The following is a 14,653-nucleotide window of genomic DNA, read 5'->3' on the forward strand; positions in this document are numbered from 1 at the left end:
TACTTATTTCTTTGCAAACATGAACACAATAAAGCTTCTTTGCTTTAATTTTACCCCGGTTGATGAGCACTGGATGCGTACAGTGGCCTAGGAAGAGGATCATTTGCAAATCGATTTCAAGTGCATGACCTTCGCCCTGAAACATTATTGGCGGTGCAATGGTGAAACATGAGCCAATAATGTATTATCGTCATTTTCAGGGCTATCCACACTTCTTTGTTTAAATCGGTTGTCTTAAGTTTAGCAATAAAAAATAACTAATAAAAATTTTATTATTTTTTGAGAATTCATCAATGTACATTTTTTCTCTATATTTTTTAAGATATAAATCTTTCAAAAGCTGGGCAACATCATATAAGTAAGAATAAGCAACAATAGCTCCAGTTTATTGAAAAGTTACGAGAAAGTAGCACCCATCATTGAAACGGCCATAAAGCCCAACGGTGCATTGAGAGGGAAATGTCTTGGAACCACAACCAATAACGGCCACACACTTACGTGCATTGTTTCTGCGCAACAAACAGTGCCATATAACTATATATGTACTCTCGCTAGAAATTGCCGCATTTCTGGTTTTACTTTTCATTGTATTATTGGAGGGTATTATTATTTTTGCACAAGCTTCAGTCCCATTATTTATGTAATGTAACGCACATAAAATCCATGAAACAATTAAGCGACACTACTGAAGAAACAACGTCATTCAGCGTTCTAGCTAACAAAGCTTCTTGAGAGAATATAAGTTTGTTATTCCTATAATGTGGGCCAGACATCGAATCCTGATGACTTCGTTTTATTCAAGCATGCCCAGAAGACATTACTTGACATCCCTACTTTGATTTCTTAGAATATTATAAGAAGATCATCATCATCATTGAATCAATTGAAAAAATACACGTGCAATTCTAATCGATGCTATACTTTTAACACCGTTCTGGGTAAACTTTAAAATATATTAGCCATTGGCACTACATCACACAGACGTTAAAACATGACACACGTAAACTTTGCTCTTAAGATCAGTTATGATCATTCGATATGTTTGGATTATTAAAACTACACAATTGTAAATAGAATACATGCGTAACTTTCATACAAAACGTGTATAAAGATAGATAACCAAATTTGAAATACATATGATTTGCATACATGTAGGCGCAGCTTTTTTTCGAGCAAAATACTGCTCGATGTGGAAAATTCGAGTAATGCTGAAGCTGGTTACAAGTTAACTATTTTATATAAATAATTGTAATAGTACGTAATATTTTTTCTTTCTGAAAATTGCGTATTTTTGGGCAAAAGAATTTGAAAAACGCTAATTTAGAAATATTACTGTTTGAGTAACGTTTTCTTTTATTATCGAATAAATACTAGGCAGAAGTTTACCACAATGTAACATAATCCAATGGTACAACACGCTCCAAAAAAGACGCAATGCTAATAATGATCCAAATTTTTAAATAAAGTGCTAACGAATCAATAATAACGCTTTATTCTGTGGATAAACGCAGCCAAGGTAATCGAAACCTAAACCAATAATATTCCTAGTCCATTTGCACCGGTAGTACGTGCGGCTAACTTTACTTCCTTACCACCTGTTCTCCATCTAGCTAAGCTCACATATAACGTTCCGCCGTTGCGAAACACCGAAGCAACGTTCAATCACATCACGGCGTACCGGATGCTGGTGGCATGTGCTCTATGCACCGGCAATCTCCTGGCCCAGCAGTGAGAGTTGCTTCAGGAACTGTTTCGCGTTCGTTAGCGTTGAGGCACCGTAAATAATGCGCCGAATGCTGTTGGTGCTTTGCTTGGATTTGATGAAATCGACCAAGTTCTGATACTCGATGTAGTTACCACCACCGACCACGAACACGATGGCGTCCTGGAATGGGGATCGATTTTTCGGCACCACATCGCTACCCTTGAGTAGCTTCGGATCGAGGTACAGATAGTCGTCTACCTCGGAACCACCAGACCGGCACTCCATCAGCTGTTCCGTGATTTTGGTGACGGGAAGATTCTGTAAGGATTTGCGCCACGAGTTAGCGTATCGGTCATATAGTAGGATAATCAATTAGTTACGTACGTGTCTTTTAACTACTAAGTTCTTTACACCTTCCATCACGAAGGACGATCCTTGGGATACGAGCTTCGAAAACATGGACACCGTTTTTGTGCCACTTCCTTCGTATTGGTTCGAGTTAGTTAGTGTGCTCTTCATGATGCTCCTAAAACGAAAGACGCAAAACATACATGAGTCACTGTGTTACCATGGGTTACCATTGCAACCACTCACTTCCATCGTTGTATGTACGGCAATGGAGACAAATCACATTCGCACTCTTTCAACGTTTCCTCCAGGCGCTTAAATTCCGCATCAGTTACGTTACTGCAGATGTAATAGATGATAAACAGTCGCATCTTATCCTCAGGTAGGCCAAATTCCGGATCCTTCAACAATTCAATCAACGCACGATCGAGCGCCTGCTTGGACATGATTTTTTCTTCCAGCTCAAAAAACGAATCTAACCGGCGCGATTTGATGTAGTTCAGGATGGAAGTCGCAATTTTCGTGTGCATATCGATCAGACGCTTCTTTTCCAGCAGCTGTGGCAGTGAGTTGACGGCACTGGTCAGTTTGGCCGTATTATCGTTCACCATCGAAAATGCGGCATCCGATTCCCCATCGATGCCCATAGTTGTTTTAAGCTTTTTGATCTCTTCTTCCGAGGAGCGATACTGTTCCAGCTCTTCCTGTATCGCTTCGGCCACCGTCGGAAATGGACTCCCTTTGTGCGTACACCAGAACCGATCGCGAGAGTCTAAATCACATGCTTTCATTTTTGGCTTCGCTCCGGTCGCACCGTACTGTTGATGGTCTGCTGATGGATCCTCTTCCACCACAACACGATTCAGCGCGAGCTCCAGCACATCGTGAGCAAGTGCTTGGTAAGTCCAGGTATGATGCAACGGGGTCGCCATATCGATGCTTCGATCCAGCAGCACCAACAACGGTCTCTGAAAGCTAAATGCCCCCGTTTGTGTTGCATCCATGTGAAACAAATTGTTCCGAGCATCCCACAGATTTTCACGGAGCTTTTTCTCCAACTTTCGGGCCACCATTTCGGCGGCACTGTTTTTCGGACACCGTATGATGGGTACGGTACCAAGCGTAACGAACACGGCGAACAAACTGTCCACGATGCTATCCATGATGTTTTCCATTTCTACGTCCTGCGTATTGGCACGGTTAATGGCTGAAATGTGTCAAGAAAAGCGATTCCTTCATAACTTGCGTAGGGCGTGATCGTAAACACCAAAGCAAAACCTACCGTAATACGACAATGCATCACTGTTCTGGTGCTTCAACACAAACATATCGTCCTCCAGCGTAATAAAGTTCAAGTACTGATCGTACACCTTGTGAATGTTAGCGACACATCCTGCCTGCAAGGCCGCGCCTGCCAAATCTTCCAACTTCTGCCGGGAGATGGGTGCAATAAAGTTAAGGTGATACACATCGTACAGCCCGTTCTGGAAGTCTTGCGCTATACGGCCTAGATTTTCTTCCGTTGGGGCACAAAAGTATATAGCCGGCACGTCCGGAATGGAATCACGATCGGAATGTAGCTGACTGTAAAAGGTAAAACACCGTTTAACCAAACTCTCCAACGGGGGGTTTATGTGGTTCAATATTTACATATGCAGCGTAATACCCATTTCACGCAGCTCACGGATCGATATCAACGGGGAAATAATATCCTGCCCAGCACGATCGTATATCAACAGCTTCCATACGGGTTCGGCGGATATGGCTTTCGTTATGGGCTGATTGAGGTTTAGCATTTGCTTGATAGCATCTGAAACAGCACAACATAGAGAATGGGACGCGTTAGGTGGGTGTTTTATCTACAATCGCACACACGTAACTTACTAATCTGACGATCTTTAAGGGTCGCCATCGTGGTAAAAGCGGAAATTAATAGTGATTTTTTAACACACGAACTAATAAATGTGTAATTCAATCAAAGAAACTGTGTTCTGCGGTGAACCGAGTGACGTTGACAATACAGCGATATATTTTTTTTTATAATCGTCATCGGTTGCCAACTGTCAAATCGGTGGCAACGTAAACAAACTGCTGCATGGGCAATGAAACATGCATTTATGTTGCATGGGCACTGATTGGTTTTAAAAATTTCGTTAAAATGGAAACATTTTTAAAATATTCAACAATAACTTTTAAACTAGTTAAAATTTGATTAATTGGGTAATTGAAGTGAAATGAAAGTAATATATTGTAAGCAATTGAAAAAAATATCTTGTTAGTTATATAGTTTTCTTTAAACCTTCGATATATTTTCAGTGAATATTTATGTTCAATCGCTTTCTATTTAATAACTGCTACTTGTGCATTTACGATCAGATCGAATACAGTCTGGGTGAAATGGTTAATTAAACTTTTATTAAACGTTCCTACGAAAGTAGCCTAACGATCACTCCAATGCAAATAACCATCCAAAGGGAATGTAAATAATGTGTCTTTCTCGCAGCGCTATTATCTCCCATACAGCGAATGCCTTCGTGCCGTATAACGAACCGTACCTGATCCGGATAGCGACAATCGTTTTCGTTGCACAGCACATTAGAATTTTCCAACCGTACGGTATAGTAAAGCGAACGGCACGCCTGATCCATAATGCCATCGCACGGACGGGTGTGATTGAACCACAGGCTTTCCGCACCGGGACCCGTCGTTTGGCAGTTGTCCGGCACAGCACGATGGTTGCGACCTTCACACACGGTAAACTCACCGTAATCCGTGTTCATAAACTGTACGCGTACGTGCTCACTGTTGCGCAGGAACAGCTGTCCCAAGCGGTACCGCAACTCAACACCCGGCGAGAGATACTGTTCGTACTCTTCGCGCACCACTGCCGCACGCCAAAAGTCACGATTGCTGGCGGTGTGGCAGTTGGGCGCTATCAATCGTTGAGGTATACCTCGTACCATTGGTGCGAGTTGGCCAGCAAAACTTGCGATCGATGTTTGTGAAGTTTCCATAATGTGATAATGCTCGTCTAAGGATCGGGTGTGCATTGTATCGTTCTGGAAGTGGTGCAAAGTAAAGTCAATTACTCTACGCAATACTTCATGTCTAGCAAACACTTACAAAGTTCGTCAGCTGTCGGAATGTTGCTGCATCGTTCGTGACAAAGCCAAAGTATAGATCGGGAAACTGTTCGAACGATCCACGCAACATACGGCGGGTACTTTCAAAGTCTGCATTGGCTATACGGTGCGACTGAGCAAATACCAGCACGACCGGAGCATTGGAACCGACAGTAAAGTTCGATCGTTCTGCATCCATCTGTGCGGCAAGCGTTGTAACGATCGAGGCAAAACTTCTAGAGAGCGATAGCTGCCGGGGAACTGAAATTGATATGCATCATGTTAGCGGTAGCTCTATTGAAATGCTTAGAAGATGGCTGTATGCTTACACGATCCTTGAAAGCGAAGAAGTTCCTCGAATGCCGTAGAAATACTGTTCGTCTTATTCACCATATATTGTCCCGTAGTACCGTGTACAACGGAGAGCGATGATCCGTATGTGGAGACATCAATTAAATCCACCAAATAGCTAAAAAGGAAAAAAAAAAACTTAGTTAATCCCGATCGTGGACTCAATCCTGGAAGTGTCCTCACGATATTAGTTGCAGATTGTGATACTCATCACGAGACCCATCCAGCACAACCGTAAGATCAACGTTGGGTTTTACGGTGAACGTTCCCGAACCGGACATCGCCGGACAGTCGGCAACCGTGTCCAGCAGCAGGTTGGCTTGCTCGAAAAACTTGTCTACCGTTGCGTTGCAGATGTTCTGCATGAGACGCTCATCGACGATCACGCTGCCGGTGGTATATTGCAACAGTTCAACAAATTTGTACGTTTCCTGCTTCAGCTTATCCGCTTCGATCGAACGGAGAATGTCCTTCCGTTGGCAGGCACGCGTCACATCCACCGTTTGCTTTTCGGTTGGGGTTTCTTCAACCTCTTCACGGTCAAAGACCGCGTGGAACCGTGTACCTCCTATTGCTTTCGCACTGAACTGAGCCCTTTCCACTGATTCTTGGCCGTTTCCGGTGGATTGTAGTGAACCGGTCTTGGGTGGTCTACCATGTCCATGGCCAAACCCGATGCGTCTCCGGTGGGAGATGGTTTCGATGGCGGTCACAGGAATACCGCGATCACTGTAGAACATCTCCAGCACTTGCGAAAGTCTCAGACGGCGCAATCGTTTATAGAGCTGGGGAGTTTGTTGCGCCAAGAAAAACCCATCGATACCGGCCAATATTTCACTGTCCGTCATTTCCCACCGTCCCGCGTGGTTTTCGCTCAGATAGCGCGTGCGTGGAAAGTAAGTATCGTTCCAGGTGCCAGCCAGCCCGACCACAACGTCCCTCACGAGGGCCGGTCCTTGGTACAGGCAAACCTCAGCCAAATCGCCCGCCAACCCAGCCGCATACATGTTATCGATCGATTCGAGCGATGCAAACAATTTCTCCAGCTGCTTGCGCGTGTCCGCTTTGTCCATGGTTTCCAGATTTTCGTAGGGATTTTTCTTCCTGTAAGCCGTCACAAACTCGCTGAGCAGCACGGTCTGTGGCTGAAGACCGGCAGCAATCGACATGATGACCACACCTGGCGAAATCGTACCATAGTCCGCGGTATGACAGGTTCCCCGCTCCATTGGACAGCGTGATAAGGGGCGCGCAAACGTCGTCTGATTGGAATTGCTCTTCTGCGATCTGTGGAAGAGAATCGTATCAGCAGAGCCGCTCAACAATATTTGCAACTCGAACTCACTCACTTGTTCTGTGTGATCCATGGTACTTGCGCATTTCCGTTGCTGCTCATCAGCGTAATTGGGCAGGTGAGCCGTTCGTTTTCCCGCTGGTACGGTTCAACGGAACTGCTCAGCATCCGGTGCAGGTTACAGATCTCGAACGGTGTTAGGAAGGCTTCGAAATCTATTCGTCCCGGTACGTTCGACACCAGCTGCCGTTGGAGTGCATACTTGGGCACCATTATACCGCGCGGACTGTGCGGGGTGACCCATTGCGTTTCGGCCACGCCCGGAACCTTCTCAATGCCATCTACGCGGAGTCTAAAAATGTAATATATTGATAATTAAACTACAATTCCTGCTTGTAATGCAAGATCCACTTGTGGAACTCGTAGAATAGTTAGTTTGGACATTATTTGAGAAAATTTCGCAAGGGGGAACACTAAATACTGTGGAGATCTTCGTGAGGCCACCTAGAAGCTCGAATTATCTCCGTATCTTCATTGACTTTAAGACCGATGGAGTTAACTTACATGAGCTCTTTTGAGATTTTCACCAAGTTTGTCGGACTCTTGAGCATGACAATAACTAACGATACATGCCTAGCGATGGGAGATTAAACATTCTCAGGGTGCTGTTTTGGTGCAGAGTCCAGGACCTCAGGGTCATGGGTATTCTTTCACAGGAAGGTATCAACTTAGCACTGGAGAGGATCCTTCTTACAGAGCAGACATCTTCTATAAGCCATTCTACTTCCAGAGGTTCAAGCAAACGGCTGAATTCCTCGAACTAGTACGATTAGGGAGTCCCGTTCTAACTTATCTTTCTGGCTCCAGCTCAATCCTTTGGTAAGCATCCACTACGTATAAGAGCCGTACGATTAGCAAGCCAACATTTAAGATATTGCTGGTAGTACCAGCGGTTCTACTAACAAACGATGATCTTCAGGTGATCGTCCCTTTGAATTTGATAAAAATTCCTTCATTGATCACTTTTAAGCGAAAAACCAATTCCAACTTCGAGATCCCTCAGAGTCCACTACGCTGGTCAAGTTATTAGAAAGATACCGGAGAACCCACACCTTAAAGTCCTTTTGAGCAGTCACACATCTTTGTCCACCGAGGAAGTGTTAAAGGCCCTAACTGAGATCGAGTAATGCTTCGAGATCAGAAAGACCAGAAAAATGGATTGGAATATCAGGTGCACTTAACAGGCTAAAATCACTAATCCATTGGGGCAAATTCTCTAGCTCTCCCAATATTTGGACAACAGAATCTTTGAGCTGCACTGGTTAGTAAACTCGCTCTTATGGAAGAGGAAGTGTTAAAGGCCCTAACTGAGATGGAGTGATGCTTCGAGATCAGAAAGACCAGGAAAATGGATTGGAATAAATCAGGAGCACTTAACAAGCTAAAATCACTAATCCATTGGGGTAAATTCTCTAGTTCTCACAATATTTGGACAACAGAATCTTTGAGCTGCACTGGTTAGTAAACTCGCTCTTACCGGTGAATAAGTTCAGCGCTAAGCATTCGTATATCTAGCGTGGTGGGATTATGGCGTTCGATCTTCCGAATCAGCTCCAACAGAAATGGTAGCGTATGCGGTGGTCCCGGTAGCGTTCCATTCCCCCGATAGCAGTGGATCAGCTCTTCGGGTATGCTATAGTTTCCGTCGGCGCTTGTCACAAACCCTACAACGACACACAACATTAGCGCGCAAGTCGCACGGTCTTACAGACAGCAAAAAAAGCTTTTGTACTTCACATACCCACTAATACTAAAATGGCCAAAAAAAGCCGTCCACGGAAAACACCTAACAGACGCTTCATTCCGGGTGCGTTGGCGGAGGGTTGGTTCATTCACGGGGTTTCAAGCACACCAATATTTGTCTTATCTCCCTTAATCTAAACACTTGTTTTTATCTGTGCGTTGTTTAGGTGCGGTTTCGATGACTAACCACCTGCCGTGTGTAACACGATTTTTGTCAAGCTGGTCAACCGAACCGCATGCCGCAAACTATTTCACCAAATGTATACCGAAAATCACTTAATATTAAGGTTACATACTGTTTATCGCACTACAGACACTAGCGTCAACCAGCGTTCGAAGGGAATTTCGAAGTTACATAATCTTTCCGTACGAGAACTTGTACTTTTCAACGGTTGAAAGGGAATTACTTAATAATTTGGTGGACTTGTTACTATTTTACTTCAAATTAATATTGTTTGAGGGCCAGACAACGGCCCATCTTCACACGTGAACCGTCAGAGCAACACTAAACGGCGTAGGAATTCTCTTATCGTAACTTGCCTAAACCTTGTTATCTGATAAGCGATCGTCTGATAGAAAGGTCACTCATGAAGCGTTCCACTTCAACAGGTGTGTCTGTGTCGGCGCAATATTTTTTGAGAAGCAGTGCATCTGTGTTGAATGAAGCCGGTTAAAAAAGGGAATTATCATCAACCTTCAGATCAAAGCAACCGCAACGGAAAGGTGTAAATGTATTGTTGAGAGAATCTGTGTTTCAGATTCATAAGTTTGAATGAATCTTTGAGGATTCATGAATATGTCGGCACACAATTTAATCAATCTCTTCACATTCATACTAACGACTCTTCTTGACAGATACATTAGACAACGACAGTAGAGAAAACATTAAGAAAAAAAAAACATCAAAATCGCTTTTTTTACACCAAATTATATTTTTGTAAACTTGTTTATCCTCTTCGCCCCGTTTTCGTCCCCACTACACCTGTGTGTTGTTGTTAGTGAGTTTGTTGCGTGTTTATTATTTGCTTTGTTTTGCAGTTTCGTTTGTTTCTTCTAGTTGACCATCGTGCAGGAGGTTATGTTGTGTTACTCTTTCTGTCTCCTAACTTGCAACCATTGGTTAATTTGTTCCACGTTACTACTATCCATACACCGTCGGTTTACAATCGCGCGCCCTGTCAGCTTGTGTGTGTGTGTGTTTCTTTTTTTGTTGTTTGTGCATTACTGTGTTTGACCACTATCATGTTTAAAATTCTCCGCTTTCCCCCCTTTGGACATATAAAACTAATTATGCGTTAAAATATATCACCTAATTGTGTGTGTGTGTTTTTTTTTGTTCCAAAATGACATTAATTGTGGGGGAGGTGAACTTGAAACAAGGTGACGTATAATTATTCACTCGCCCACAAATGTGATGCATAGCTTTATCGTTTCAGTTGTGAATTTAACACTTTTCTGTGTGTCTATTACGCCCTAGTAACCCCCGAAGGGGTAGATAATCCTCTGTAAAAGACATTGTTTATTCTGGTTCGCTGCAAGATTCAATTGGTATGCGATTAATAGTTTTATTAGTGTTTGTTACTTTATTTAACGTTGCAATTGTTTCGATTGTTATACACATTTAGCTTCCTTGCACTGCCTTTTCCTCTCCCGCTGTCTTTCTATCACTTTATCGTAATCGTTCGCTTTTAATATCCATTCCCCAGTACCAGACGGTTGCAGCCTGTTCCAGCACTTACGCGCCATTTGCATTCCTTTTCTAATTAACGGACTGTTTCACATTATGGCCCTCGGGTTTAGTTTAGTAAACGGTAACGCCTCGCTCGGGCAATGGTGGTACAATGTTAAGGGTGGTGTGTGTGTGTGTCTGATGATTTCGGTACACCAAACCGGTGCGAATACACATATGCTTGGAGTTGTTTGTTTGCCCTTTATGGTGGTTTAATTGTGTTATTTAGTGCATTATTTTTCTGCTTCACATTGTAACGGTTTGGTTTGATTTTGTTTTTTTTGTAAATTCATTCACAATTATTCATATACACGACACGTTGAACAGAAAGGAATCGACAATAGAAACGCAACGAAACTGTCCCTCTCCCTGGAAGAACTCTTACTCCCTTTGGAGAATAGAGGACACACACACACACACTAGTGGTGGTGGCCAAATTGTGTATCACCGTTTTACCTTGCGACATTGATTCTGGTTTAAAGTTTACCTTCCGTAGCGAAACAACAGTTTGTCCACAGTTACATATTTCGCAATAAAAAAAAACAGGATCATAATGATGTGCTGCTGCCCGCGGACATTACTTTTCAAGATGAAATCTATTTATGTTACATTTAATATTTTCCTATAGCGTTTATTAGGTGATACATTTCCTAACGAGAAATAGTCTCAATATAAAACAGGAAACAAAAGCAGGGAATTCGACGATCGCTTGCGTTTTAGTATAAATATGTGTTCTGTTTTCCCTATTTATGTATACTGATCGCGTTCCAATTCCAATAAGCCGTCCGTTTAATTTTTAATTCTTGTTAAAATAAGATTTAATTCCAATTGCACTTAAAACTGACGGCGGCAAAGACCCACGCAGCTTATCCGTTGCATCTGCAATCAATGGAAAACTTCAAGACAATCCTGTAAACCATACGCGCATTCGCTGCCTTTCCTTTTTGTTACCCCAACCACATGTATGCGCACATACATAACACGTAAACGTGTACGTGTCGTTCGTTTGGTGTGACCGAAAACTAATATTATGTATTGTCATTCGGTTAAAAATGCAAAAAGGTACACAATTTGTTAATTCCGTAGGGATTTCTACCCCATTATCGTTTCCAATCTTTCTGGTATTAGATGATTTGCTAGAAAATTGTACTGGCGTATTATTATTTTTACTTCTTTCTTCCCTTGCAAGGTGGTATGTCTATTATTTCCCACAAGCCACAGTTCTGGCAAAACTCAATACTTTCAGGTTTTTGAGTAAATTACATTATGAACGAAAAAACATATCTATTGTGCTGCATTTACAGTAACATCTTCCACCTTATATCATACATATTTCTTTGGAGGAAATAGAAATGCTAGCAACAACAAAAAAATCCATCCATCGATTAATGTACACACGGATCTGTTGTATAATGTTGCAAAATCAATCTCGATGAACAATTTCGAGACGATTTTCCATCACACTTTGACTCGGCATCCCCATTTAATGGGAGTATAGGGAACGGTTACCTACACACAACACAATTCGTCCACTTTTGCTCGCTCGTTCTTCTTCTCTATGCGGCTGGGGGGAACAAATGACAATCCACCAAACATTGACAGTGAGAACATTTAAACTTGTATTTCCGTAGAATATTTGCTGCATTTCTTCCCGCTCGGACAGTTAGCTATCGTTTTGCGTACACGAATGTTGTTGAATTACATTTAAAACATGTTGCTTCGGACACCGTTTGCTGTCCTTCGCGTGTTGTTACAAAACACTACCAATAGTGACACATTGACAAGCGCAACCACCAAGATCAGGGAACGCAAAAGAAAAAAAAAACGGAAACCCCTGAAGGGATAACACCATCTCTTGCGCTTATATCGTTTTATCCTATTTATCCATAAAGATCGGATACACCGTGCGTCCCTCCATCGCCCAGTGTTGTCTGCTTCTATTACTGGTAAATCATTATCGACCTTCTCCATCATCTTAATGCCACTTAGAAATTGTTGACACATCCTTTTACCAGATGCGGTGTGTATGTGAAAATGTACAGTTTTGTTGTGATTACGATCACATGAAATATTTACTTTAACTGTGTTTTGGTATGCGTGTGAGTGTATATAATTAAAAAAAAAACGATAATTCTCATAGTATTAACAGTCTTCGCTTCTGCAATAGCTACAGACTTCAACATAAAAAAATCCAAACGTTTCGATCAGTCAAAGGCAAGCCAAACGGTTCATAAAATCGATCACGTTTCAAGGGCAGACTTGCTCTTCCAGCTTCTGCTTAAATCCACCCTCGTGTCAATGTCCCTCATTGGTGGAAAATAGTGGAATATCCTTCGTCACTATCGGACAATAGTCGAGGAACATCAAAACTAATAAAGAATCACACCTCAGCTGATGGCGTTGATCGATCGCGTACTCTGAACACCCACGAGTACTAACAAGGAAGATAGGCTTTTGGAATGGATTATCTTGTAACGTTTCACTACCAAGGTACGAGAATGATTTGCTTTACTGTGAGGGATTGTATTTTTTCTGTTCTCTCCTTTTTCCAACAAACAAACGGAGCAATCGGCTGGAACATACTGACGCGACAGTGCACGAGTTTTAGACGTTCGTATGTGTTTTTGTTTTTGCATTACGTTAAAGCTACTTCTTCTTTTCTCTTGTTACTACACCCATACAACGACTGGTTTTATGGTACGTGAGTGCATTATTGGGCGGGGGAGGGGAGCTTACGTTTATTTCGTAGTATCTCTTACATCCAACGTTCTACCTAAACGGGGTTTGTTTCCAATAAATACTTGCTCTTTTGTGTTGTGCGATTATCACTACAACGAACTAGATATATCGGGGTTTGCATTCCTATCAAATAAAGTTATATGGTGACGACAATAATGTTGCTCGAAACGATCCTCAAAAATATAAAAAAATAAAAGGCCAAAAGCGAACATATAACGCATTGCGCATATACAATTGTTGAATAGATTCATTTGACACCCCTGTTTGTCGTGGGGGGATTTTGTGCACGGTACATCTATACATTTAAGAAAACGGACTCAGACTTCGCCGACCATATAATGCCATTTGAGAAACATTCCAAGACATGCTTTTGCCGTGCACAACAATACAATTCGAATCGAACAAAAGCACTTACAAACACAACGTAGCTATAGGAGTGACTATTATTTGCACTATTACTGTATGCGTGTGTTGTGTCTTCACTACCTATTCTTTACACACGTGAGTGTCGCGGTATGTTGTATTTTTTGTCTCCTTCTCCCTCACTATAAATGCAAAAGAGGACTCGCTTGTGTCCGCGCTACTTCCTCCAGTGTTACACTCGTGTGTTACATCTATATGATAATACGATACAGAATAGTAGAAATGCTTCCGTAGTCCAATGAGCGTTGTTAAATAAAATTAGAATTGAACCTTCTTGTTGAAGACACCGCATCGAACGAATCATTCTGTATTAGCTTTTGAGAAAAATAGAAAACAGTTATTTGTTTCGAATTCATGTCGATATTTGCTCAACACGTTCTTCCTTTTGTTAATAGATATTTGTTTGGAAAAGAATAAAATCTATCAGTAGTAACAGTATGGCGGCAGTTGAAGTACTCTCTATAATTGCTCTATAATCTGCGATTACTGATTGCCCACACACTGACGGCTAACTATTTCACCTGATAATCTTCATCGGAAGTCAATATTCTTGGAGCGCGTAATTTTGTGCGCAAAACTGTATACTCCCGACAATAACGAAGCAAACGGAGTTGGAAGAAAATGGAGCAGATAGAATAGAAGATGAAGAAGTTGCCGCGATGGCGAACATTGCGAGAAACTGGAAACGGTAGATGTTGTAATCTAACCCATTTGAATAGTGTGTGTGTGTGCGTCTATGTCGGTTTTCTTGCTGCAGAAAACCAATGCAGACGGTTGGTCCTTATGCGTTATTTAGTGACATTATTTCTTTGTGCGCCTATCTCAATGATCACCACTGTACTGTACCGCCCTAGGAGAGTTTTGTTTTGAGGAAGAGCTAGACAATCGTTTGAAAACATCAAATATATGGATACTTTGGCGTAGCTTAACTTATCTGTTGGTCGGTTGTTGTTGCTTTTTTTCTCTCTCTTATCGCTCTGCTAAGATTCGCTAACCAACATTTGTGCCTTGACCAATGGCTTGTGGCCGGGTGACTATCGAAGCCGTATTCTGTCGACTGTGCGGCGGCTGGTAAGCCTTGTTTTTTATTTTATATTCCGGAACACGACGCTGCACTACATTTTCCCACCGCGATAGCC

At 42.2% G+C, this 14,653-nt stretch overlaps 2 protein-coding genes across 2 annotated transcripts; both read right to left on the bottom strand.

Annotated features, from left to right (window-relative positions):
- Positions 1-1,699: 1,699 nt before the first annotated feature.
- LOC128719582 (protein sly1 homolog) lies at positions 1,700-3,965 on the bottom strand. The gene is made up of 6 exons (XM_053813208.1): positions 3,938-3,965; positions 3,704-3,863; positions 3,336-3,637; positions 2,300-3,260; positions 2,090-2,231; positions 1,700-2,023 (listed from the first exon to the last, which is right to left on the bottom strand). Exons 1-6 carry the CDS (start codon positions 3,963-3,965, stop codon positions 1,700-1,702), a joined length of 1,917 nt encoding a protein of 638 aa, XP_053669183.1.
- Positions 3,966-4,479: 514 nt separating this feature from the next.
- Positions 4,480-8,712, bottom strand: LOC128708048 (uncharacterized). Its single transcript, XM_053803006.1, has 7 exons — positions 8,622-8,712; positions 8,358-8,544; positions 6,876-7,172; positions 5,710-6,813; positions 5,505-5,644; positions 5,177-5,436; positions 4,480-5,112 (listed from the first exon to the last, which is right to left on the bottom strand). Exons 1-7 carry the CDS (start codon positions 8,710-8,712, stop codon positions 4,480-4,482), a joined length of 2,712 nt encoding a protein of 903 aa, XP_053658981.1.
- Positions 8,713-14,653: the final 5,941 nt, after the last annotated feature.

This window comes from Anopheles marshallii, chromosome 2 (genome assembly GCF_943734725.1).
Source record: "Anopheles marshallii chromosome 2, idAnoMarsDA_429_01, whole genome shotgun sequence".
NCBI lineage: Eukaryota > Metazoa > Arthropoda > Insecta > Diptera > Culicidae > Anopheles > Anopheles marshallii.